This window comes from Centropristis striata, chromosome 11 (genome assembly GCF_030273125.1).
Source record: "Centropristis striata isolate RG_2023a ecotype Rhode Island chromosome 11, C.striata_1.0, whole genome shotgun sequence".
In the NCBI taxonomy this organism is placed as follows: Eukaryota; Metazoa; Chordata; class Actinopteri; order Perciformes; family Serranidae; genus Centropristis; species Centropristis striata.
Window position 1 is genome coordinate 5,456,074 of NC_081527.1, and position 25,431 is coordinate 5,481,504.

The window sequence follows — 25,431 nt, forward strand, 5'->3', positions numbered from 1 at the left end:
TGTCACTGCAGTCAGCTTCTCCTGATTAGAATTCCTTCGGTGTTCATTGTTCTTAACCAGGAGCCTCATTACCTGCAGAGGTCTTCTCCTCTTCAAAACAAACCGCCCAGGTGATTAAAACCAGCAAAAACACTGAATAAAGCATTAAATTCTCACATTAAAAATCAGTGTTTCAGCTTGTTTCTCTGAGAAATTAGCATGAAAACATCCGATGACGACAACCCTTCACTGGTTAAAATATAGTTAAAGATGAAAACCAAAATCATATTAATGCATTTGGCTTAAAAGTGAATTAAAAGTGAATTTATTTCTCTGACAGACAGACATAACACTGACGCATGCACAAAGTGGACAAGACGTCATTGACAGGTGACGGACATAGTGCGACCATGATTTCTCTCTGTTTGACACTTTAATGTGGAAATGTTACATATTATACTTTTAATATGTCAAACTGCAACTGCATAGAAAAGCTCCACGTCATCATAAATTCCATTGTGCAGCCCGGAGTGTCGTCCTTGGGGAGGAGAGCGGTCCTTCATGCTGGAAAAGAAAGTGTAGGAAGCTTCATTAATAACTTACAAGTTCTACTGCGAGTGTTTTTAGTCCGAGGTTAACTTCCAGCACAATTCCTCCGAGTGACTCAGATGCTTGATAAATACAGGCCCTGATTGCATTATCCCACCCCTCTGGCATCATATAATGTATTCAATCAGTGTAAATCACTTTACGCAAACAAGCCTGCGAGAATATTCAATTTCGGTCTCCTTTCGGTTCCTCTCTTCCAGCTTGTCCTTCTTTAAATCCTCATCAATGATGCTCTTTTTGTCTCAAGAGGAAGCATTTTTCATCCCGGATAAATCCATGTCCAGTGTGCAGCGTGCCTCCAGGCCGGGACAACACCTTGTGTTAATTAAAGCAGACCTCTGCATTCGCCGGCTCCGCACCAGCACGTTCTGGGCGAAAATTGAGTGTTTGATTCCTAAAACGGTTTGACTAATTCCATCTGGCTCCGCAGCTCGGGTTGTGGTTGCGAAGAGTAATAATGATTACGGCGATAACTTAAACAATTAGGTAATAGGCAATAATTTCCAATAATTGTTATTCTCTAATTAAGTTTTACATCTTCTGAGCCCAAATAAGAGATGGAGGAAATGAAATGAAAGGAGGAACTAATTAAAATGGAGGTGGCTAATACCAGCGTGCTTTTTATCCCTTTATTTCCTCCATCCCTCTGTTTCTCTCGCTCTGTATTAATATTTCATCTAAAGTTCAGTGCTTTCTGCTTCAATAGACGGTAAAATCACTGCTGGAAACATTGCTCTCAGTCACATCTCTCTCTCTGTCTTTTTCTTCTTCTCACTCACAGTTCTCCTCGTGTCGTATCCCCCTCCCCACCCCCCACAAGCTTCTTTTTTTTTTTCTTCCCTTGAGCTCTCGCTGTTCATTTTTCTGTTTCTCTCTCTCACAATATCTCGCAGGTGGAAGTGAATGTCAGCGGCGAGTCTAACTGGTTGGAGCCAGCCGCAAACTGTACTTTCTCTTCTCTTAGTCACATCAGTCAGTCATTCAGCCAACCAGCCAGCCAGCCTGCCACTTTGTCATTTTATCATTTTGTCAGTGCGCTTTAGAGTCAGTCAATGCAAAGCTTTTTAGCCCCATATCATGGGAAAGGCTGGAGCTGGAGCTGGAACTGGAGCTGGTGTTCACATTCTCTGCATCCTGTTGCTGCTGGATTTCATTTCAATTGAATATCATTTGAATTGAATAGTCAGGAGTGGACAGTGGAGTCTTTTGTTCTGAACTTAAGTGTTGTTTTGGTGTGAATCCTTCGGAGGTGCCAAATAAGAAAAGTATCTATTTTTAAGTACAGTGTGGTTATTTTAAATAATTTCTTAATGAAATTCGAGAATCAGTTACTCTATCATGATATATACTGTTACCATGATATTAACCTGTTACCCTTGGAGGACATTTTTTTGCTGTTTTTTTGGCCATTTGTTTTGCCATTTTTTGCCTTTTTGCCTTTTTTATCTAAGATCTAAGGAATTCATTGGTACCAAGCATGTCAGAATATCAGCAGTCATGTGACCTCTGACGTCATGTTCTCTGAATGAATCTGGATCTGGAGCTGGTGTTCATATTCCCTGAATACTGTTGCTGCTGGATTTCATTTAAATTGAATATCATTTGAATTGAATAGTCAGGAGTGGACAGTTGAGTCTTTTGTTCTGAACTTAAGTGTTGTTTTGGTGTTAATCCTTTGGAGTTGCAAAATAAGAAAAGTATCTGTTTTAAAGTACAGTATGGTTATTTTAAACAATTTCTTAATGAAATTCGAGAAGCAGTTACTCTATCATGATATATACCATTACCATGATATTAACCTTTTACCGTTGGAGGGCAGTTTTTTGCCATTTTTTGCCTTTTTTTTAAATTTTTTTTTTACCATTTTTATCTAAGATCTAAGGAATCCATTGGTACCAAGCATGTCAGAATATCAGCTGTCATGTGACCTCTGATGTCATGATCTCTGAATGAAAGGCTCTGAGCTGGAGTTGGTGTGCACATTCTCTGCATCCTGTTGCTGCTGGATTTCATTTCAATTGAATATCATTTGAATTGAATAGTCAGGAGTGGACAGTTGAGTCTTTTGTTCTTAACTTAAGTGTTGCTTTGGTGTGAATCCTTTGGAGTTGCTAAATAAGAAAAGTATCTATTTTTAAGTACAGTATGGTTATTTTAAACAATTTCTTACTGAAATTCGGGAAGCAGTTACTCTATCATGATATATACTGTTACCATGATATTAGCCTGTTACCATTGGAGGACAGTATTTTGCCGTTTTTTTGCTGTTTTTTGCCGTTTTTTTTGCCATTTTTTGCTCTCGATTTTTTTGGGCCGATTCCTGAAGCCGATATTGCCTTTTCTCCCTCCATTGACATGATAAAAACGTATCAGCCGGTCGATATATCTGTCTATCTCTAGTTATTTTAAACAATTTCTTAATTAAATTCGAGAAGCAGTTACTCTATCATGATACCGTTAACATGATAATAACCTGTTACCGTTGGAGGGCAGTTTTTGCCGATTTTTTTGCCATTTTTTGCCATTTTTTGCCTTTTTGCCATTTTTATCTAAGATCTAAGGAATCTATTGGTACAAAGCATGTCAGAATATCAGCGGTCATGTGACCTCTGACTTCATGATCTCTGAATGAAAAGCTCTGAGCTGGAGCTGGTGTTCACATTCTTTGCATAGTGTTGCTGCTGGATTTCATTTAAATTGAATATACTGCACAGTATGTGACTTGTAAGAACATTTCAATGAAGCCGTTGCAGGAAGCTCCATTATATAAGTTACTAGTACATTTGCTCTATCCTGCTCTGAAAGGAAGCGGTGTTGATTCAGGATCCAGGCGGTGTGCAGAGGCGCAGCTTGTGAAGAGTAAAGGCAGCCAACTGCATGGGGCCCCTGAGGGCCGAACAAGCGCGACTCCACAGAGTGTCTCGGTATGTGGCGGCTGCAGCGACATTCTCCTCCCTGACTCAAACTGGCACGATGCCCGAAAAAAACTTCTCAGCATTTGAATTGAGAGTCAGTGAAGGAAAGTGAAGAGGAAGCAAGACACTGTGGAGCAGAGTTGAATAGGAAGTAACTGAATGCTGTTATTAAGGGGTTCAGTTGTCAGAAGTGGACAGTTGAGTCTTTTGTTCTGAACTTAAGTGGTGTTTCGGTTTGTATTGGAAGTTACAAATAAGAAAATAACCTACAGTCATGGTTAAAAAAATATTAGACCACCCTTTTTCTTCAATCTCTTGTTCATTTTAATGCCTGGTACAACTAAATGTACATTTGTTTTGACAAATATAATGATAACAACAAAAATAGCTCATAAGAGTCTAATTTAAGAGCTGATATCTAGACATTTTCCATGGTTTTCTTGATGATAACCAAAATCATTATCAAGAAAACCAAGGAAAATGGCTAGATTTTGACTGAAAGCATTCAGTTTCTCTGCCCCCTCTGCTTGGAATACCCTTCAATCTGAGCTGAAACTATCAGAACTGATTCCTTTGGGAGCATTTCGCACAACTCTCAAAAAACATCAATGTAAATCTTTTGCACAGTGCTCATGTTCCTAATTTGCTACTGTATTTATCACTGCTGCACTTTATACTGCTTATTTATGCTACCTATTTATACCGCCTATTCACTTGCACTTTAGTACTTTTAATATGTTGGACTTTTCGCTGCCTGTTTATTGTTATTGTTCGTCTGTCTTGTAACTTTTGACGTGTGCTGCTGCCTTCTTGGCCAGGTCACCCTTGTAAAAGAGGTCTCGATCTCAATGGGTTTTTTATCTGGTTAAATAAAGGTTAAATGAAAAATGAAAAAAAAGATGTCAGCTCTTAAATTAAACTCATTACAATGAACAAGAAATTGAAGAAAACAAGGGTGGTCTAATATGTTTTTCCATGCCTGTAATTTTAAGTACAGTATGGTTATTTTAAACAATTTCTTAATGAAATTTGGGAAACAATTTCTTTATCTTGATATGTACTGTTTCCATGATATCAACCTGTTACTGCGGGCAGATGGGTTTTGCCGTTTTTTGCCGCTTTTTGCCGCTTTTTGCCGTTTTCATTTAAGATCTAAGGAATCTATTGGTACCAAGCATGTCAGAATATCAGCATTCATGTCACCTCTGATGTCATGATCTCTGAATAAAAATAGGCTCTCTGGGTTCCCACAAGATTCCTCTTTACATACATGGGTATTTCATGCTGATAACATGTAATTTGAGGCAAAAACCACATAGTTTTTCTCATGAATTATAATGTCCTGTTTCCGCCCACTGTATTTGAATATTTGTGCACACTGGGGTCCCTAAACAGGCTTTAAATTACATTAACTCAGTGGAAAGCTGAGACTCTTGTGGATTCATTGAGCCCAGTTTTATTCATGTGGGATGATGTTAGTCATCAGTAGTAGCCGTTTCATTGCAGTGAGGGCATTTCTTGAGTCTCGGCCTCACTGTATAAAATGAGCTGCTGTGACCTCTGGGATAATCACAGCCTCATGAAACTTTACAACCATAAACTAGAGACCTAGAGCATTCAGAGGATGTGCAGTTTTTTCTAGGTATATTGACAATAAGGGGGTTTCTCAGCAGTTTAGAGAAGTAAAGTGCTCGTCATCTAATCACTTCCAGAAATCTCCTAAAAAGCCAAAGTTTTTGAACCCAAATCACAGCATGGATACTTCTATGTTGTTCCAAAGGACTTGGCATATTGATGTTATATTCTCGAGGGTTTTTTTGACCATTTTTATCCATTTTCAATATGAATAAGATTGCATAATTCAGCACCAAATGTGTGTAACAATTGGTATCAACCCCAAAATTGCTGCAAAAATTTACGGGACACAGTTGAACATGGAAATGGACTTCAAAGGGACATATATTAATGTTCTGAACCCTTATACACCTTAATAAGTTGAATTCATTCATTCATTTTTGACCAAATCAACTTGACACACAGTGCTGATCTTCAGGTTCACAGCTTTCAGATTATGTCCACCATTGCTTTGTTGCATTTATTGTTGACCTGCTATCTCCCCCTAAACATCCACTGCCCACAACCACCAATTCTCTATAAAAACAACTTTGAATGCTAAGAGTTTGAATTATATCAACCCTGACACAAAATTTTGGTCATATTGCCCACCCCAGTTTTTTTTTTTTTACTTATTCAAAGAATTTGTGCTAAGCTAGCCTGTTCGCCAACAAGAGCATTTGTATGATATATGAATAAGTAATGATACTTAAAGTTTGTCTGTATAATAGAATATAATGAGGAGTCAAAGTAACATACGGACATCATTTGGTACATTATGATACTAAAGGATACAAGTAAGGATGTAGTTTAGCACTGAATAGTTTAACATAATGTATAGTACAAAATATACAACCCCAGTTCCACTGAGTGTTAAACACAAATAAAAACATAATAGTGTATATTTTACAAAAAGAAAGTTAATCAATTTAAACATTAAGTTTTTAAAAACCCAATTGCCCAGGTAGGTTTAGGGGAAGAGTTGGGATTAGACCAAAACAATGTTCAGACAAGGCTTATAGCAGATTTAAGCTACTTTCTGTAATTGTTTTTGTTTAGCATGTGGCTAAAACGCAACCGAATCAGTTTAAAAAAACCCATCTTTTGACCTACCCCTACCCATAAATAAATGATATCATATGACAAAGTATAATACATATTTCATAGAGTATTCATTGGTGTCAGATTTTGTACCATAATGGTGATGGACACTGGTTGTAGCGGCCCCCAGGGACCAACAGGCTCTAGGATCGCCACTGGCAGTGTGGCGGACTCCACGTTGTGTTGCAGTGTTTGCACTTAGGCACCTGTCGCCCACACCAGACACTCACCACTTACTAATGGACTAATGGACACACACACACACACACACACACACACACACACACACACCCTCCTACTCCATATGGCATTAGAGCAGAGCTCCCTAATGGCTAATGGCCTGTCTTTCTGCACAAGGCAAGTTAAACAGCAACATGCAGTGTTTTATACCGCTTGCCCTGGAGCCTATGAAGGAAAAAAATCTACACAGTTTCATTATTAACCCCATTAGCACTGAAATGGAAGGCGTCACTTTCACTTTCACTTCCACTTCCAGTCTATTTTAACCCTGTCGTGGCTTGGGGAATAATAAAAATTCCGCTGATCCAGCAAACGGCGCGTGCATCCCTCCATCCCTGCCTCGCCTATCACGACCTCTCTCTGTCTCTTAACACTCCTGATGATTCCTAAATCACACTCTCCGCGCCTTGATCCTCCCTTTCCGTCTCTTCGGCCTTTTCCCTTAAGCCCTCTCGAGTATGAGTGCCTGTGTGATGGACTCCCCTCCCTAAACGGATGCAGATTTTATTCAGGCTATTTTCAAAACCACCGCGTGCGCTTTAGCCAACTAGACATTTTTTTAATGACTCCCCTAACTCGACGCCTTCCACCACCACCGTGAGAAACACTCTGCCTCGGCTTCAGATAAGACGTGGCGGAGTCACATTCTTTTTTACTTTATTTTATTATTCCCACTCAACCCCCCCCTCCCCCTCTTCCCTCCTCTCCTCACCGAGTGCTTTTACAGCACAGGCCCCGGTCCACACTTGTCTTTAAAAAGTGGTTCCCTGCTGGTTCGTCAGCTCCTGCATTCCTCCCCGTCCCTCCAGTGTTGCATCTTTCATTTCACATTTATCTGTCCTTTAACAGTCGCCCACCTCTTTTAGATCATCCCCCAGCTCCCCCCCTCCCTTTTTCCAGCAGTTTGTCAATTTAAGCTCTTTTTCTGCACTTTTAAACCTGTATTAAACTGCCTAATTAACACTCACCACCTGTCATTTCACTTCATTTCCAACTAATCCCCCTGCCAGCGTGGCACTTTTCATCCGATCACCTGCAAAAACCGGCGGTCCCTGGCCAATTGTTCAAACAATCGTCACTTAGTTTGTCATGGGGAATCAGAGGACGAGGTTAGAGAGAGCAGTGGAGAGAGTGTCTTCTTGTCTGTGAGCTAGTGCCCAAAATACAGCACAGGAGGGCTTTCGATCTTCCCTCTGTGGCACAATTATGGTCAGCTCAGCGGGGAGCGCCCGTATTAGTGGGACATGAAGCATTGAAGCGACGCGCCCATGCTGTTTCCTCACAGCCCACTCTAATGACTTTACCTGTGCGAACAAAAGGCACAGGACAGATCCCAGTCACTCTCTATTTCCATCCAATGTGTGATTTTATCAGGACCTGTGCTGCTTTTTGAGCTTCTTTATGTGCAGAATGAGCTGGGAATCTCTCCCCGACACTCACCTTTTCTCTCCCCCCCCTTCCCCCCCTTCATCTCCCCTGTTGGATTCCTCTTTTTCTTTTCCCCCAGTCCATCACAGGTGGAAATGATGTACGACTTGTGTTGCCAGCTGCTCTCCTATGTGAGCAGAAAGCTGATAATGACTAAGTCTAGCCTACTTTGCCAGCATCACACCCCCTTTGTCACTCTCTTCGTGATTGCTCTGTGTGTGTGTGACAAGTGTGTATGAGAACGTGGCGAGGCTGCGTGAGTGTGCGAGAGAAAGAAAAGAGCCCATGACAGGGACTGTTGTAGGCGTAGGCGTGCGTTGCCCCGTTTCAGCGTACAATAGCGCAGATCAATAGAAACTGCCGTCTCTGACTTGTAAATAACTTTCCTAATTTGCTGTCTCATTAGCAACATCCCTGTTTATGTTCGAGTTGTCTTCGTCTCAGCCTTCTGGTGCTGTGTCAGTCCCAGATGGTAGGCATGGTAGTCACGCCGCATAAACTGGCATTTAGTGTTGATTCATTGGCACATGTTGTCCCCCTCCAGTGGGCAGACCCCTGCAGGGCCACGTGGGCGTCGGCATACTCTGTCACTCATTACACATTGTTGTGTGACACATGCTTACTTATGTTTTATCATAACTTATCAACAAGTTTTTATACCATATCGTGCTCAGGCCCAACAATGCTGCATTCTGGCAGGTTGTGCAACAAATTAACTAAAGTATTTAGCTCTCCCAGATGTGATTACTGAGAGATTTTGGAACCTGGCTGCAGGGATTTGCTCCGGTTCAGCCACGAGAGCATCAGGGAGGTCAGACACTGATGTTGGGTGATAAGGACTGGCTCACACTCTCTCTGTTCTGATTCATCCTGAAAGTGCTGTATGAGGATGAGGTCAGGGCTCTGCACAGGCCGGTCATGTTGTTCCACACCAAACCCAGACAAACATTTCTTTATTCTCCTGGCTTTGCAAACCTGTCTCCTAACATTCTCATACATTGTCAGTTACGTTTTGAGGGAAATTTACTTGTTCCTGGATTGCAGTTGCAGCCATAAACACATTGTTAACAGTATACATTTAAATAAACCTACATGGTGAGGTTTTTTTTCTTTCTTTTTTTTTCTTTTTTATTAATTTAAACAAAACACAACATAAATCACCAATGGACATACACAGAAAAAAAAGAACAACAAAATCACAAAACCAACCTAAATAAATAAATAAAACAAAAATAAATAAGAACTTTAACACATTGAATAACATTAAAATTACACTAGACACAAACAGACAGCAAACATAACTACCACATAAAACATACAGTATATCAGTAAACTTAATAACCTAAGAGAAAATTATAAAGGGTTAAGTTACGTGGTGAGGTTGAGGAAAAGATCATGGTTGGGGTTAAAATTAGTAAGTCTGTTGCAGAAAATCATTGAAAACAGCCAAAACTATATCCATGTAATACAAGGGTGTTATTTATGTCATTTTAACATTCATTCATTATCCTTAACCACTATCTGTACTCGGGTCATGGGGGCCCAGTTGGGTGGTCCACTGATCGGAGGGTCGGTGGTTCGATCCCTGTCCATCGCAGCCTACATGTCGAAGTATCCTTGAGCAAGATACTGAACCCCAAAATTGCTCCTGATGCTGCGTTCATCGGTGTGAGAATGAATTCCCAATGGTGGCAGGTGGCACCATTTAGGGTAGCCTCTGCCACCAGTATGAATGTGTGGGTGAACAGGTGAATGAGCGCAGTCTGTAGTGTAAAGCCTTTGAGTGGTCGCAAAGCGACTACAAGAGTGCTATATAAGTGCAGGTCCATTTACCATTTTAACATTTACAGGTCACCAGACTATTACAGTGCAGACACATAGAGACAGACAATCATTCACACCTACGGGCAATTTAGAGTCACCAATTTAACCTAAGTGCATGTTTTTGGACTGTGGGAGGAAGCCGGAGGACCCACAGAGAACCCACTCTGACACAGGGAGAAAATGCAAACTCCAAACAGAAGATCCGGAGTTGAACTGGCGACCGTCTTGCTGTGTGTCAGGAGTGCTAACTACTACTTCGTGTAGCCCTAATTTTAACATTTGTAGAGTTAAATCCCAACTAAAATGGTATTTTGGTAATTGAATCTTCACCTGCTATCAATTATGATTAAATATTCCAAAACAACACCATGACCATAATTTCCTGATTCGTTTATGTAAGAAATACATCAAACGACTCCTAGAAAGTGGATTCATATACTACTAATTTGTTTTGCCAATTATGTTTTTGGGAGAAGCCTGACTGGATTATGTTCCATAGCAGCATATTTTTTTCTAGTGTAGAAAGTGCTACGTTCAACTTGTGTTTTCTCATTATGTTGGTAAAACATAGTCCAGGCGGCATTATGTTTCTCCCAAAACATATTTGCTTTTGCAAATTACTAGTATGCAAACGTAATTACAGAGTTGCATGAAAAGTTCTCTCTTACAGGCTTCAAATGATTTGCACTTCAGTGGGTTGATCAAGCTGAAAAATACCATTTGGTGTTTGTGATCACTCTCAAGAGAGAGTGGAGCCAACTGATCCAATTTTTTTTTCTTTTTTAAATGTAAGACTGGAGGGAAATTGACAGTTTTGGTGACTGAAAAGGAAAAGAAGTAATGAAGTGTAAGAAAATATTCAAAGAGAGAAGTAATGACATAATAGCATTAATTCTGGGACGTCAGGGGTGTTGAATAATGAGTAATGTATTCCCTTTTATCAATAACAGCACTGTGGGAGTTCATTTTGTGTCCAACTGTGAAGTCCTGCTCATGAACTACTTTTCAACTTTCTTTTCTTTTTTTTAAAGAACACGACCCATCTTTTCTGTTGTATGTAGTCTATTTCCCCCACAATGTTGTTTGTCTGTCCCTGCTTTAGTCGTTAAATAAAACAATGTCCAGCCACTGTCCTGGTGGTGGAGTTTCACACAACCAGCTCCTTGTGATGGTTCAGGTATCAGGATTTAAAAAACATGGATCGCCTTCTTTTGAATTATATAACAGGGTAGCAATCCTAGGAACAATCTAGGGTCCCTGGGAACCAGAACCAGAACGTTTGTATTGTTTTGACATGGCAAGAAAAAATCAAGTCCTCCAATCCCCACAAACACATAGGACATTGGCTCCTACCCTCTACTATAGGAGTGGGCAACTGGAGGCCCGGGGGCCGCATACGGCCCGCACCCTCACTTGAAGTGGCCTTCAGTGCAACTACATGTATTTGAGCATGAAATCTTAAAAGTGCAGTGTAAAAATGCACAAAATTTCTTCTTGCAATTAATGTTGGTCTGCTGTTCTTGAAAAAAAAAAAAGAAATCACAGTAAGTGGTTATTTTTGATTTGCTTCAAACCTTTTGTATTCCTATTTATACTGTTAAACATGCATTTGAGCATGAAATATGTTAAGTTACTGCACTGTAAACATATTTAAAATTGCAGTTTCATCATATCTGGTTAAGTGCACGGTCCTATATGTGGCCCTGTGGTAGTGTCCATGAAAAATTGTGGCCCCGGGCAGCATTTAACTACAACCAATCTAGTCCTATATTTGGGCCGGACCGGTGTCAAGAGGTCAACACGTCCTCAAACCTTAATGTTTTAAGGTTTGAGGACGTTTCAGTGTCTCAAAAATGTTATGTAAAGTATGTTTAACATGGAAATGTTGGCCTCTGAAAAGTCTGTCCATCTATATGATACGTGGCTTGAGTTCAGTAGGTTTTGTACATGAGGTAGATTTGTTGCCTGTTATATTGGCATCAGAATTACTTGGTTAGGTTTAGGAAAAGAAATCTTGGTTTTGATGAAAATAAGTATGTTGGTGACAGTAGGTGACACACGAACAGAAAGTCCTGTGTTTGTTTGACCCATAAATCAACACCAACCTCCTCCCTGCACGGACTTTGTCTCTCTTTATAGCCTTCTACAATACGTGACTTCCTCCTTTGCTCCCGTAATAATTACTACAGCTGCTAGATGTTGCTGTCGAACAATAAATGTAAATATGGGTCACAAGCTGCTTAAACAAACAACTTATGGAGTTGTTTTTGGGAGAGTAGAGTGTTGAAAAGATGTGAGTTATTGGTATTCTTTGCCCACACTGTTTTCAGCAGCGCTGCCGTTTACCGATTGTTTATTTTTTTATGTTGGTAATAAAAAAGTGGACCAAATTCTTCCATACGAATGCCCTCCATCTTTTAGAGCTCGTGGAAGTGTTTTGCCTTCTACACATGGAATGCCAATGGCTCTTTGACCGTTTAATATTCAATTCTAGCTCCCATTTCATGGACTACTTTTAAGTAACCTTAAATTACTTGTTCCTGTTCTTTCCTCTTCAAAAAGTAGCCATTAGTCTATAAGTTATGGTAAGTGCTCTGAAACCAGGCATTACATCCTGCACATTACACTTTAAGCAGTGGGAAACACGCTCCAGAGCATCCTGTGTAACACCTTGAGTAAATTGCTGAGGAGGGAGAGGAGGAGGAGGGAGCAGTTGTTCACCAGGAGGTAAATGAAGTAAAGTAAAAAAGAAGTGGGTAAGGAGCAGCCTGGAGAGGAGCATATGGTAATGGGGCCAATTCATGGCCCTTTAGAGCCATAAGGCCAGCAGTGAGCTCTGCTACTGTCTCTCTGTGCTTGTAATATGTGCTGAGGAAACACTGTGCCACTAGCTAATAACTTAACGTATTTAACTATGGAAAAACAAATATATTTTATTCAATGTCAGGGGTGACTTTGTGTCATTTGTGCTGTTATGTAATCTCAACCAGCAGCAGCTAGAGAGGAAAAACCTTAATAAGCAAGCTATACATTTGATTTGTGTTGTGTTTTTTTTAGGAGAGAAGTTCTCTCCAGCAATAAAACAGTAATTAATATCAGCCAATCAGGTAAACATGGAGATCACAGCTGGAAAAACAGCGTTATTATAAAGGGCAGCTTATTGAAGAATGGTAAACTATTAGATTCACTGTGGCTTCCTCTTCATCAAGAGGGAATTAGTTCTAATCCCATCAAATCCATCTTGGCTGTTGTTATTTTAGAAAGTTTACCATGCAAATATGCTGACTCCTTTTAGCATAGCAATAGCACGCTGATTCTTAATTTAGTAACGGCTGGGGAGCTGGGGGAATGACAAGGTTACTGATTTATTTCCTTCTGACATGTCTATTGATCTTTGCGCCAAAGTCTTCCATCTTTGACAAGTAATCAAACAAACCGTCTCCTTCTCCCGATCCTGTTCAGTATTTAGTACTGATCTCACAGATGGGTGTCCTTATTGCGAGGGTGACACTTTGTTTCGTCAGAGGGAATCTGAAGTCATGTTCGGTTTCTGCAGACAGAGACATCGCATGTTGTGTTCAGACAGAAGAGTCGATAACTAGAAGTGACTTGAGACACGGAGCAAATGACTCAAGGATAGCAGGAGTTATATTACTCAACAGCTCCGATTGACTCTACATCAGGGGTCTCAAACTGGCGGCCCGCAGGCCAATTGCGGCCCTTGTGATGATATTTTGTGGCCCCCACCTTGATATGAAAGTTTAATGTGAGTTTTATATGAATGGCACTTTACCGTGTTGTGTGTGGAAGGTCCCTTTAATTACTTTTTTTGGTAATTTTGTCTTTTTAAAAAATATAATTTTGGGTCTTTTTTTTGCTAATTCTGTGTCTTTTTAAAACAATTTTGTGTCTTTTAAATACTTTTGTATCTTTTAGTAATTTTGTGTCTTTTTCTTTAGTAATTTTGTGTCTTTTTTTGGTCATTTTGTGTCCTTTTTAAAAAAAATAATTGTATGTCTTTTTTGGTGACTCTGTGTCTTATTTTGATCATTTTGTTTCTTTTTTAAGTAATTTGGGATTTTTCTGTCATTTTGTGTGTTTTTAAAAAAAATAATTTTGTGTGTTTTTCGGTAATTTTGTGTATTTGTTAGTCATTTTGTGTCTATTTTTAGTAATTTTGTGTCTTTTTTTCCTTTTTGGGTTATTTAATGTCCTTTTAAAAAATAATATTGTCTTTTTTGGTCATTTTGTGTCATTTTATGTCTTTTTTTTAATAATTTTGTGTCGTTTTTGGTAATTCTGTGTATTTTTTGGTAATTTTGTGTCTTTTTTGGTCATTTTGTGTCTTTTTTTGGTCATTTTGAAACTGCCTCCAGTGGCCCCTGCTCTACATGTTATATTCCAAAAACAGATTGTCAAACAAGTAATCTCATCTTTAACCTTTATACGAATGACTGATTATTTGGCCTAAATGGCAAGAAAGGTTGTTTCTTGCCAAAGGTTACCAAAGTAATAACGTTTTCATGACTTTCTTGACCTTTTTGTCCATGCAAACAGCTCATTATTGTTGCACAGCTGCAAAACCTCTTACAGTCGTTCTATATGTAGTGAAAGCTCTGTGTAACCAAATTAGCAGCTTCAATCCTTTGTTACTAGATGTTCACTGGATGTGTTCAGGTACAGTACTGAGAGTAGGTCACCTGTGTTCTCTCAGAGCCCACAGGTGCTGAAAGTGTGCAGGTAAAACAAGAAAATAACATATCAAAATCAAGCAAAATCAAACCCATTTGTAATCTGCAACATTTCAAAAGCAACACAAACTTATAACTCTTTTGTTATGAATGTAATGTTGTTTGTGTGTTTTGTGTTATTAATCTAACATAAAAAAATGTTGAACCTGGATATGTACTGACACCACAGTGACAAAGAAACTGTGACTAATTGATTGCAGTTTGGTGTTAACTAAATAAATGAGACCATCAGTGAGATGATTGGCTGTTTGTATTTCTGTTATTTTCTATTCTAAATACCTGCCGCACCAGGTCAGATACAGTTCTGAGGCATTAAGTAGGTCTCGTCATTAATGACATGAAGTTGGTTGATAATTCGACAGCACTTTAATGTGTATTCTGTACAAGTTCAAGAACCTTTTCTGAGCCGTTCACCTTTATTTAAGGCACAAAAAAAATTTGTCTGGTAAAAAAAACACTGTGGCAGGTGGATGTCAAAATTTGGCCACAGTGGCTGCTGGCCAAAAAAGTCAACTTCAGGCCCTGCATATGACCGATCATAAAAGGTTGATATCAAATTAATCTTTATACTAGTCATGTTCCTGAAGGCACTGACATTATCTGTTTATTCATTCAGGTTGTAAGACTTGTTGGAGTGAGAATCCCCTGTGCACTTTTAAAAAATTAATGAAGACTCTAAACAGAGAACAATCAAATACCCTGGGTTATTACTTTGGCTGCCGATGCCACTCTGATGTCTTAACTGTAAATCTAATCCTCAAAGTGAAGTAACCTCACATTTTGTGTTGCTGTGATGTTGTCAGATTTACAGAATTCATCTGACTGCGTGTTGGCCCAGATACTGTCTCGTTGAAGTGGTGGCTATCTTTTATTCTGTCAACCCAATGTTGTTCTCGCTCACATTTACAGGTCTATCTGATTCCCTTAGCTTTAGCTGAGCAGATAACAGCTCTGTTTGAATGAGCCTGTCTGTTCTGTGTGTGTGAGCCAAATAGTGATATCTTACCTTTTCCCTCGCTCAATTTCTATCTTTCCTACCGTACTTATTCTTGTCAGAGCAGCTGCATGGTGGCCCCTGTGTGTGTATGTGTGCATTAGGTGGAAATAAAGTGGTAGGCGGTATACGGATTTATATGAGCATGTGTGCTTTTTATGCAGTAATGCGTGTTCATAAATGTACTCCATATTTACATCAGATAGGTGCATCGGGTGAATCACAAGAGAAATGTACTGTATATAAACTGCAAAGCCAGCAGAAGGACTCTAATAATGTGTTGCTTTAATGGGCCCAGCACTAAAAGTAAAACCAGCATGTTTAAACATGATGGCAGTGCACATGAAAGAGCCTGTTATCTTGATTAATTCTTGTTAGCGGAGGGAGGAAAAGAAAGACCGGGAGACTAAAAAGTGGATGTTTGTGATGAGTAGTTAGCGTCATTAAGTTCAAATGTTTTGAGGGAGACAGAGCCGCTTTTCTTACCTGTTATCTGTGCCTTTTCTTTATCTCCTTCTGTTTTTTCTTCTTCTTTTTAATCTTAGCTTCTTTTAATTTAGAATCTTTTTTTATTTTAAAGTAGGTTTTCTGGCCATATTTTACCTGGCATTTAATAAAACCTCAGAGCTGAGCACTCAAACGTACAGTCTGCCTTTCTCCTCTTTTATCTCTTTCCTTCATCCGCCCAGTTCTGTTAAATTAAATGCCGCCTTATCGGAATGAAATATTGCAAATATTTGCTCAGCACAGGTGCCGAACAGCAATTTGAAAGCGGTTCAAAGGACCAAATTAAATGTTTAGTGTTTACATTAAGTGTATCAGCGCTAATGAAACAACTCGCTGCTTTAATAAGAGCCGTCATGTGTCTCTCTCAGGTATGTGGTCCTTCTCCGTCTCCGAGCTGGCCATCCCGGGGGCCGAGATAGGCCGAATCTCAGCAGCCGACGCTGACCTCGGCGAGAACGCCAAGCTGGAGTACACCATCCTGGACGGGGAGACCGGGGATACGTTTAACATCACCGGGGTGAACCAAGAGGCGGTCATTACACTCAATAAGGTGAGAGACGGATGGAGAGAGGTGTTGAAGAAGAGTGTGTGTGAGTGGAAGAAGTGGAGAGAGCGGTCATTTAAATGTCACGAGAGAGAACAGCTATGATAAGGCTGTGCTAATGGATCCATGCTAACTGTTTTAACAATGACTACATGTGCTTCTACATGGAACAAAATGAGGATAACACAAAGACATTTTGGGGCAAGTAAAGCTTGCGTCTATCGTTTTTCTAATGATGAAAGCTTTGATACAGCAGCAATGGCTGTGTTGATGTGCTCACTGTGCTGTTATAGGATGAGGCAGTTAGCGGCTGGCTAGGTAGCTAGCTATCTTGCTAATTCCACCATGCTAGGTTCCCTGGGTCCTATGTTTCCCAGGTCCTATGTTCCCCGGGTCCTATATTTCCTGGGTCCTATGTTTCCTGGGTCCTATGTTCCCCGGGTCCTATGTTTCCTGGGTCCTATGTTCCCCGGGTCCTATGTTTCCTGGGTCCTATGTTCCCCAGGTCCTATGTTCCCCGGGTCCTATGTTCCCCGGGTCCTATGTTTCCCGGGTCCTATGTTCCCCGGGTCCTATGTTTCCCGGGTCCTATGTTCCCCGGGTCCTATGTTGCCCGGGTCCTATGTTCCCCGGGTCTTATGTTTCCCAGGTCCTATGTTCCCCGGGTCCTATGTTTCCCGGGTCCTATGTTCCCCGGGTCCTATGTTCCCCGGGTCCTATGTTCCCCGGGTCCTATGTTCCCCGGGTCCTATGTTGCCCGGGTCCTATGTTTCCCGGGTCCTATGTTCCCCGGGTCCTATGTTGCCCGGGTCCTATGTTCCCCGGGTCCTATGTTTCCCGGGTCCTACGTTTCCTGGGTCCTATGTTCCCCGGGTCCTATGTTTCCTGGGTCCTATGTTCCCCGGGTTCTATGTTGCCCGGGTCCTATGTTTCCCGGGTCCTATGTTGCCCGGGTCCTATGTTCCCCGGGTCCTATGTTTCCTGGGTCCTATGTTCCCCGGTCCTATGTTCCCCGGGTCCTACGTTTCCTGGGTCCTATGTTCCCCGGTCCTATGTTCCCCGGGTCCTATGTTTCCCGGGTCCTATGTTCCCCTCTTTGTATGAGACATGGGAACATAGGACCCTTTTTCCTTGATTTTCCCAAAAAGTGTCCTATGTTCCCCGATCTGTTACTTTTTCCACCATTACTGCCAAATTCCATGGCAAATAGGCCTATGTAGGCCTACTGGCTGTTTGACGCGCATATGCAAATAGGCCTAGACAAGGAAAGATTAGGTCAGGGGTGGCAAACCTGCAGGTTTCGAGCTAACCCTAACCCTAACCTCATCTATACCTTTTAATCTCCTCCGGGTAACTAACCGGAGCAGCCCGAAAAAGATTTCACTTTTATTACTTAATTTTAAAATTAATTTTAATTAACCAAAATAAATGAATCGCTCCCTCAACCTCCGCCCAGATCTCCGGCCTCCATCTTTTAAAACCACTCTTCTAACTATTTTATAGATAAGAGACACCTTTTTAATAGCTTTTATTAAAGAAAAACCCTCTCATTATCCTCCTGCACCCGTGCCCTCCGTAGCACTCTCTAAGAGTGCTGCGTTTTAATCTGAACCTAACCCAGCAACAGTGGGGGAGCTCCCCGGTGTGTATTGCTACAGGGGAACATAGGACCCTTTTTGGGAAAAACAGGGAACATAGGACCTTTTTTCTAAAAAAGGGTCTTATGTTCCCAGAGCGGGGAACATAGGGATGACCCCCTTCATTCTCCACTGGTTGCAGAAAACAAGTCGAACGAAAGTTGTGAGTAATCTGATTATAGCAATGTGCTTTCCTACGCTGGGACAAGAGTGTTTGGATGAATGTTTACACATTTAGCGGCTGGCAATTTATTTATTTATTTATTATTATTATTATTATTATTATTATTATTATTTTAAAAAATATATATTTTTTTGTTCATCTGTATTTTTATTTGAATGTGGATGCAAAGATAAAACAATTTCCATACAACAAAATTCACCCAGTTTTACATTATTAAAACATGACTACAGCCAAACAGCCAAGTCCTCTTATTAACCAGGCCTGAGGGCTATGATAACATAAAAAAAAGGATTAAGTCAAACAAAGTCAGACTTTAAATATACATACACACACATACGTTACATAGCGGCTGGTTGTTTAGCTAGCTAGCTCGTTTGCTAATTCTACCATACTTTAATGCTACACTTGTTGCATAAAATGAGTGAAACAAAGTTGTCACTCATCTGGTGATAGCAATGTGCTTCTCTATGCTGTAACAAGAGTGTGTGGATGGAGCTAGGCTTAAATTGTTTAGTTTTACTAATTTGGCGACTTCCTAGTCCACTAGTTAGCTAGAATGCTAATTTCACAATCTCAGTGTTGACTGTTTTTGACCCTAGCAATTCTATTTCTAAAAAGCAATAAGCATAAAAAATGTACTCAGCTCATCAGGCACTTTTAGCAACTTTTGGAGATAGTGCTAGCTGCTTTCATTTGAAAAAAGTTGGCAACACTGCACTCAGCCGGACCATGGGGTGTTAACAACATTGACTTGGTTTTACAGGGGGCACGAACAGCAGTTTTCTTTAGTAAAGTCCTGTGTTTTTGGACTCATCTGACCACCCTGACTTTCAATCGTGGACTTTGTCTCTCTTTATACTATATTACCTGATTTCCTCATTTGATTTAATCATAATTATTACAGCCACTAGAGATCTCTGCCAAACAACAACTCACACTGTGCTTGTGAATGATTTTTCTGGTTAATACATATCACTGTTGAGGGGCAAATGTCAGCTAAACACTGTAGAGCCCTGGAGCACATAGAAAAAGGCACCAGTTGTAAAGGTACAAAGAAGAAGGGCTGGGCAGGAGTTGGGAATAAGACCAGATGAGGAGGAGGAAGAGTGGTGATGACATAGGTAATGTGGGCAGGTTTTTGTAAGAGAAGAGTTTTGTTTGGCCTATGAGTCAAAGCATATAGCCAGCAACATGCTGCTTAAGCCCATTAACCTAAAATTATCCTGATACACACAAAAGACACAGTATAAGCCTCTGAGATTTACCATGATTCATCTCTCTGCAGCCTTTTCAGATGGGATTTTTAAATAGGTGATCTATATTCCTATCACCTTTTCCCCTTATTTAACTTCCATCAGATGAGAGTGGCTTGATGGGTTTCTGACAAATGAATTTCTTGCTTGATGCAGTGTGAACCAGCCTACTCTTTTTTTATCAATATTTCCATCTGTTTACAGCAAACATAATGAAGCATCCGTGCAGAGCTCAATCGAAGCATGACGCATCCAGATGCAAATGTTTGCAGCGGCTGAGTTGACTGCAATTTGCAGCAACAATGTTTTGACCAGCGTTGAGGTGTTTTGACTGCTGCCGCTCAGCAAAGGATTTTCCATGCGGAGCATTAGCACGTACAGAAGAGTCAATGAGGTGTTGCCTTTCCATCCTGACTTCAGCTGGCTAATAGTTCCCTTTAGTGTGATACTAGATGATTTCAATTTCAAACATTCCCCTAAGCTTCCTGTCATCTTCAATAATCACATTCTTGCGAAAATACATGTGCACAGTGGGGGGTGAAGAGCGCTGACACCCACTCATTAACCAGTGTGGCTTAACAGTACATATGTGTCAGTCTCAAGAGGAGGACAGGGGCCTCTCTGCTCACATGAAATGTAGACTTAATGGGGAAAGGGGCCCTGTGTGGGAGGCATGTCTGTGATATGAAGCTTTCATTTCAAATGAGCCTGACAGAAGTGCCTCGAACACTTCAATAAAAGCATGCGTGTCTTTATTAATGCTGGGAGACACCTCTCAGACTCTCAGATCTGTGGGCTGTCAGTCATAACAGGGTGTGCTTATGTGCTTAATGTGAATCCTGTAGGTTATGCATGACAGGTAGTCCAATGCAAGAGTGTATGTTTGTATATCTAGAACAGTGATGGGCAACTTAAATGCTGCTGGGGGCCACAATTTTTCATGTTCACTACCACAGGGCCACATATAGGAGCGTGCACTTAACCAGATATGATGAAACTGCAATTTTAAATATGTTTACAGTGCAGTAACTTAACATATTTCATGCTCAAATACATGTTTAACAGTATTAATAGGAATACAAAAGGTTTGAAGCAAATACAAAATAACCACTTACTGTGATTTATTTTTTTTTTCAGTGCAAGAACAGCAGACCAACATTAATTGCAAGAAGTGATTTTTTGCATTTTTACACTGCACTTTTAAGATTTAATGCTCAAATGCATGTAGTTGTACTGAGGGCCACTTCAAGTGAGGGTGAGGGCCGTATGCGTCCCCTGGGTCTCCAGTTGCCCATCCCTGATCTAGAACATGCATGTATAATATGCAGCTAGGGCTTCCAATGCATGGAAACTGCTTTGTCAAGTATAGAGACTGTATCCCACATCGAACACTGTTCTGCGCTTATATCCCTGATAGGCCACATCTGCAATGCTGCATTTTCTGGTGTTTCATGTCATTTTGAATAACATTGCCACCACCAGGTAGAATTGATTTATACATATTTAACAATCTACATGTGAAAGTTCATTCATGTACATGGAGATTTACATGTTTAATTACAATACAAAAGTAACTCTGATGAGAGAAAGCAGAAAGAAAACTCAGGCGACGATCTTAAAAGTACAACTGTATTTTTACTGTAGTGTATTTTATTGTGAAGGACAGAAGTACGGTCCGGGTGTGATGGTAACGATGGTTGATAGCGGTGTTATTTATTTGGCTTACCCACACTGTAAAACCCAATGTTGCTTGTTTGTTATTATAACAAATGTTTCCTTTTCCATACAACAAAGATTTGTGAAAAAAGGAATTTTAACCTAAAATATTCAGTCAAATAGCAAGATTAATTTGAGTAAACTCCATTGTCTTTGTTGTCTTGACATACAATACTTTTGCAGCATCAACACTCAAATATTTAAGTTGAAACAACAAGTCTGGTTTTACAGTGCAGAAACATCCAATTTCCCCCGAAAAACTCAGCAGCCCCCATTGTTTTACAGCGAGGAGATACAAGTGACCGATGTGGGATACAGTTAGCACACGGCTAATTCACCGGCATTAGCGTCCTTTTGCCGACTCTGGTAAACCCGAGGCTAACGTACACGGTTAAAACGATGTACAGTCTGAAAGATAAGAAGTTTGACTCTAGTTTCACACCACTTAAACATAACATGATAATTTATTTGAGTAGTTAATGTGAATTTTGGATAGAATGTTAGATAAAAGCTGTCCGATGAGGGATACAGCTTCACTGTGTGTCGAGGGAAAGGCATTTTCTCCCAGATTATGTTCGTTCTTGGCATATAACAGTTTCTAGACAAAGTCCCAGGATATCATGGAGGTGTTTGTTGGAAAGGGGTCAAACAAGCACACCAATAACACTTTCATCCAGGAGATTGCTCTTCCTGTCCCCTGTGAAACCAAATGTCAGCAGTGACAGAAAGTGTCCACCCAAGAGAGTCTACCCAACACCCCCCTGACCCAACCACAGCTCAATGCAAGATCAAGTCAATCACACTGTCCCAATCCCTGTTTTATAGCATCGAATAAGGAATATGCATAAAGACAAAGTTACTTCAAATGCATTAGCATGATATGAACTACCTAAAATGATAGAAATCATCTTTAGGAAACATTTATTTGGCCTGTACTTTAATTCATTTTTTTTTAGTTTGGCCCATCCACTAACATGGAGTGGGCGTGGCTTATGACCCATACTGCAGCCAGCCACTAGGGGGCGATCAAGATGATTTGACTTCATTTTGGGGATCTAAAATCTGTGGGCTAAACATAGAATCTTTACATTTGAAAGACTGACACCATGTTTTTTCTCGATGACTAACTAAATTGATTCAGTGATTATCAAAGATTCCCTCCAGACAAGTCATTGAAAGAAGTTCTTCTGCTTTTAGTAATAATTTGTGTCTGATATGGTATTTTAAATAAAAAGGTCAATTGCCTCATAAAAAGTTTTTTGTAATGAGGTATTAATTTAAAAGGACGTCTACTTATTCTTCATTCAAAAAATCCAGAATCTATGAATAGACAAATGTCTACTCCATTAAAAGGTCCATTCCCATTTTCTTTTTTTTTTTGCCAAAAGTAGGTGATTGGGATGGTTGTAAAGATCTCTCGCCAAGAGCGTCAGCCATCTTTGTTTTTTTCTGTGCCACTAACTGGGGGTTGTAGCTTCAACGTCACTGACGAGCCCTTGGTGCAGCTCTACTTTTTTGTCCTTTGTAGTATTATAAGGCAGGACGGGCCGAGGCTGGCTGGTTAGCATGAGAATTTCAGTGGATTTCTCTGCAACAGAATACGTAGACGTCTTCAAAACTGTCACTTCCTCACATTCTCAACTTCATTATTTGAATGTTTTGAATTAAGATTCAAACTCTGGTCATAACTTACACATTGCACCTTTAAGGTGAGCTAAGATAAGCTTATCCCAGAAACTCTGCATGAACATCATTCTGCACAGTAAAGGTCATCTACATAATAGGGGTTGGGGGAAAAAATTGATACAGCATAATATCACACTATTTTGCATGCCAATATTATATCAATTCATGGCCGCCAAGTATTGATATTTAGCGTTCCAACAGCCCGCCATTTTCGCCACTCCAGACGCCATAGCGGGCACACTTAGGAGAATACTGGAGTCATATGAAACGAGAAGATCTAAGGAATCAATATGCACCATGTGCAACAGGATATCGTGTTGGGAAGTTGCCGAAATAATGCTGAAAAGTTAGGCTTTTTTATGTTTCATGGTTAAATCGCGAAATTGTATTGCATTACGCACTAAATCGCAAAGCGCTTAAAATCGCGATAATATTGTATCATGACTCAAGTATCATATTGTGGGGCGTCTGGTGATTCACACCTCTACTAAGTAAAGCAACAATAAGCAATAGATATTTCTGAGTGGAGTGAGAGATTAAAATTCAAAAGTCAATCCATCATTTCAACATCAAATGTCGTCAGTCCATTGAAATGATGGAGTCAGTCGTACTGTCTTATAGACTTCCTGGGCTGTATCACCCCTGTGCAGTAGAATCTACAGTATTTCTTCAAAATCTGGCAGTTCTAAATTTTTCAGATAACTTGAAGTTGAAGAAAAGTTTCCAAACTTGTATACCCATAATATAAAAACCCAACAAAAATGTTCCTGAAGTTTCTGCAATATCCTTTTTTTGGAGTTTTGCTTGTTTTCAGAGAAGAGACACAATCTGGGCAAAATAATATTGATTTGGCAAAACATTGCTGTTTGTATTCAAAAGGCCAGATTAGTGAAGCTGTGAGATTAGCTTCTTCTTTAAGTCGAGCATCAGAGTGCACAAGAAATGGCGTAGTGTGTGTTCTTGAAGTCAGGTAGCCATTCATACTAGAGAGAGAGTGTGTGTGTGTGTGTGTGTGTGTGTGTGTGTGTATGTGTGTATGTGTGTGTGAATTCACCACTGTGTCAGCTCTCAGCTTTGGGTTTGTAGGATTCATTAAAAACAATCCGCACCTGGAGGTGGTGTGTAGAGCAGGATTTCCAAACCTGCAATGAGCTCCTTTGAAGAGGAGCACAGATGCAGCGAGAGGAGTGGATACGGTGAGAGATGCAAGAAGAAAGAAATTAAAGGCAAGGACCCAAGAATGAGTAAAAAGAGTAGGGATGGAGAAGGAGAGAGGAGATGGGAGCACTGGGGGAGGAGAGTTAAAATGAGGTCCTGAGAGGCATTGACAGCTGAGAGTACATTATAACAAGAGAGTAAGAGTATGAAGGAACCAGAGAGAGACATGCAAAGAGAGAGGAAGAGATGCAGAGACAGCAAGAGCTGCAAAATCAGTGACAGCCACAGAGAGAAATTAGCACAGCTAGAGACGGAAAGGCACAGGGAGGCAGAAATACCCATCCAGTGCGACAAGTAGGTAAAAAATGAAAAAAAATAAATAATAAAAAGGAGAGCAGAAATGAAAGAAAAAACATAGAGATAGGGAGGGAGGCAGCATGGCAACAACAAGACAGAGTGAAGAAGTGAGAGCAGGGAGGGAAGAGGAAAAAAAGAGCAACCTGCTGTGTGTAAAAGGAGAGTCGATCAATTCAACATGTGCTGGGCGACCGGCGAAACCGGCAGGAAAATTACATGTAAACAAATACGCCTCCCACCAACAGTATTCCTCCCACTGGATTCAGCCACAGCGATCTCAAAGACACAAACAAAACGCACAATTAGTATTTCAACACTGCCTCCTTCATGCTGGTTTGTGCAGCTTTAATCCCTCTACAAAGGCTCCAAGATAGGCGAGGGAGAAATAGATTAGACCGGCATTGCTGTGATGGGTAAAAAATTAACCCTCTGAACCCTGAGCTGAGGTTTTTTTTCTTTCCCCTGTCACATTTTACTCACTGTGACCTAATTTTCCACAAGTCTTGCACTCTATGGAAGCAACACAATCATGGCAAGAAGTAGGGAGAACATAAAAATGCCTTTTTACGCAGTAGAACACCATATATCATTAAAAAAGAAAAAAGAAATGCAATTTTTATGTTTTATTCTACAAAACTTGGAGCAAAATAGAACCTTCATAAAGAGCATTTTTCAAAATGCCCACAAGTAATATTGAAAAAATGGGGGCTCCATATGCTGCGTATTGATCTATCATGTTTTTACAACCTCTCTTGTCCTCTCCCCTGGGCTCTGTGTAAACAGCCTGCAGTTCAGTTGAAGGTTCACTGGATTTTGTGTTACATCACTTTTGATCTTAGCTAAATCATTTGTGGCTTTCTAGTTGCACTGAAGAGAGAATGTAAGTGTTTTTTACAGGATCTGCTAAGTGCAAACACTATTTTTGGCCAAATTT

At 40.3% G+C, this 25,431-nt stretch overlaps 1 protein-coding gene across 1 annotated transcript in view; it reads left to right on the top strand.

The window, feature by feature from the left end:
- LOC131980217 (uncharacterized) overlaps positions 1-25,431 on the top strand; it is a 175,057-nt gene that overhangs the window by 99,248 nt on the left and 50,378 nt on the right. The window contains exon 5 of the mRNA XM_059344430.1: positions 16,331-16,512. Coding sequence (XP_059200413.1) covers positions 16,331-16,512 — 182 coding nt within the window. The remainder of the gene's footprint in view (positions 1-16,330; positions 16,513-25,431) is intronic.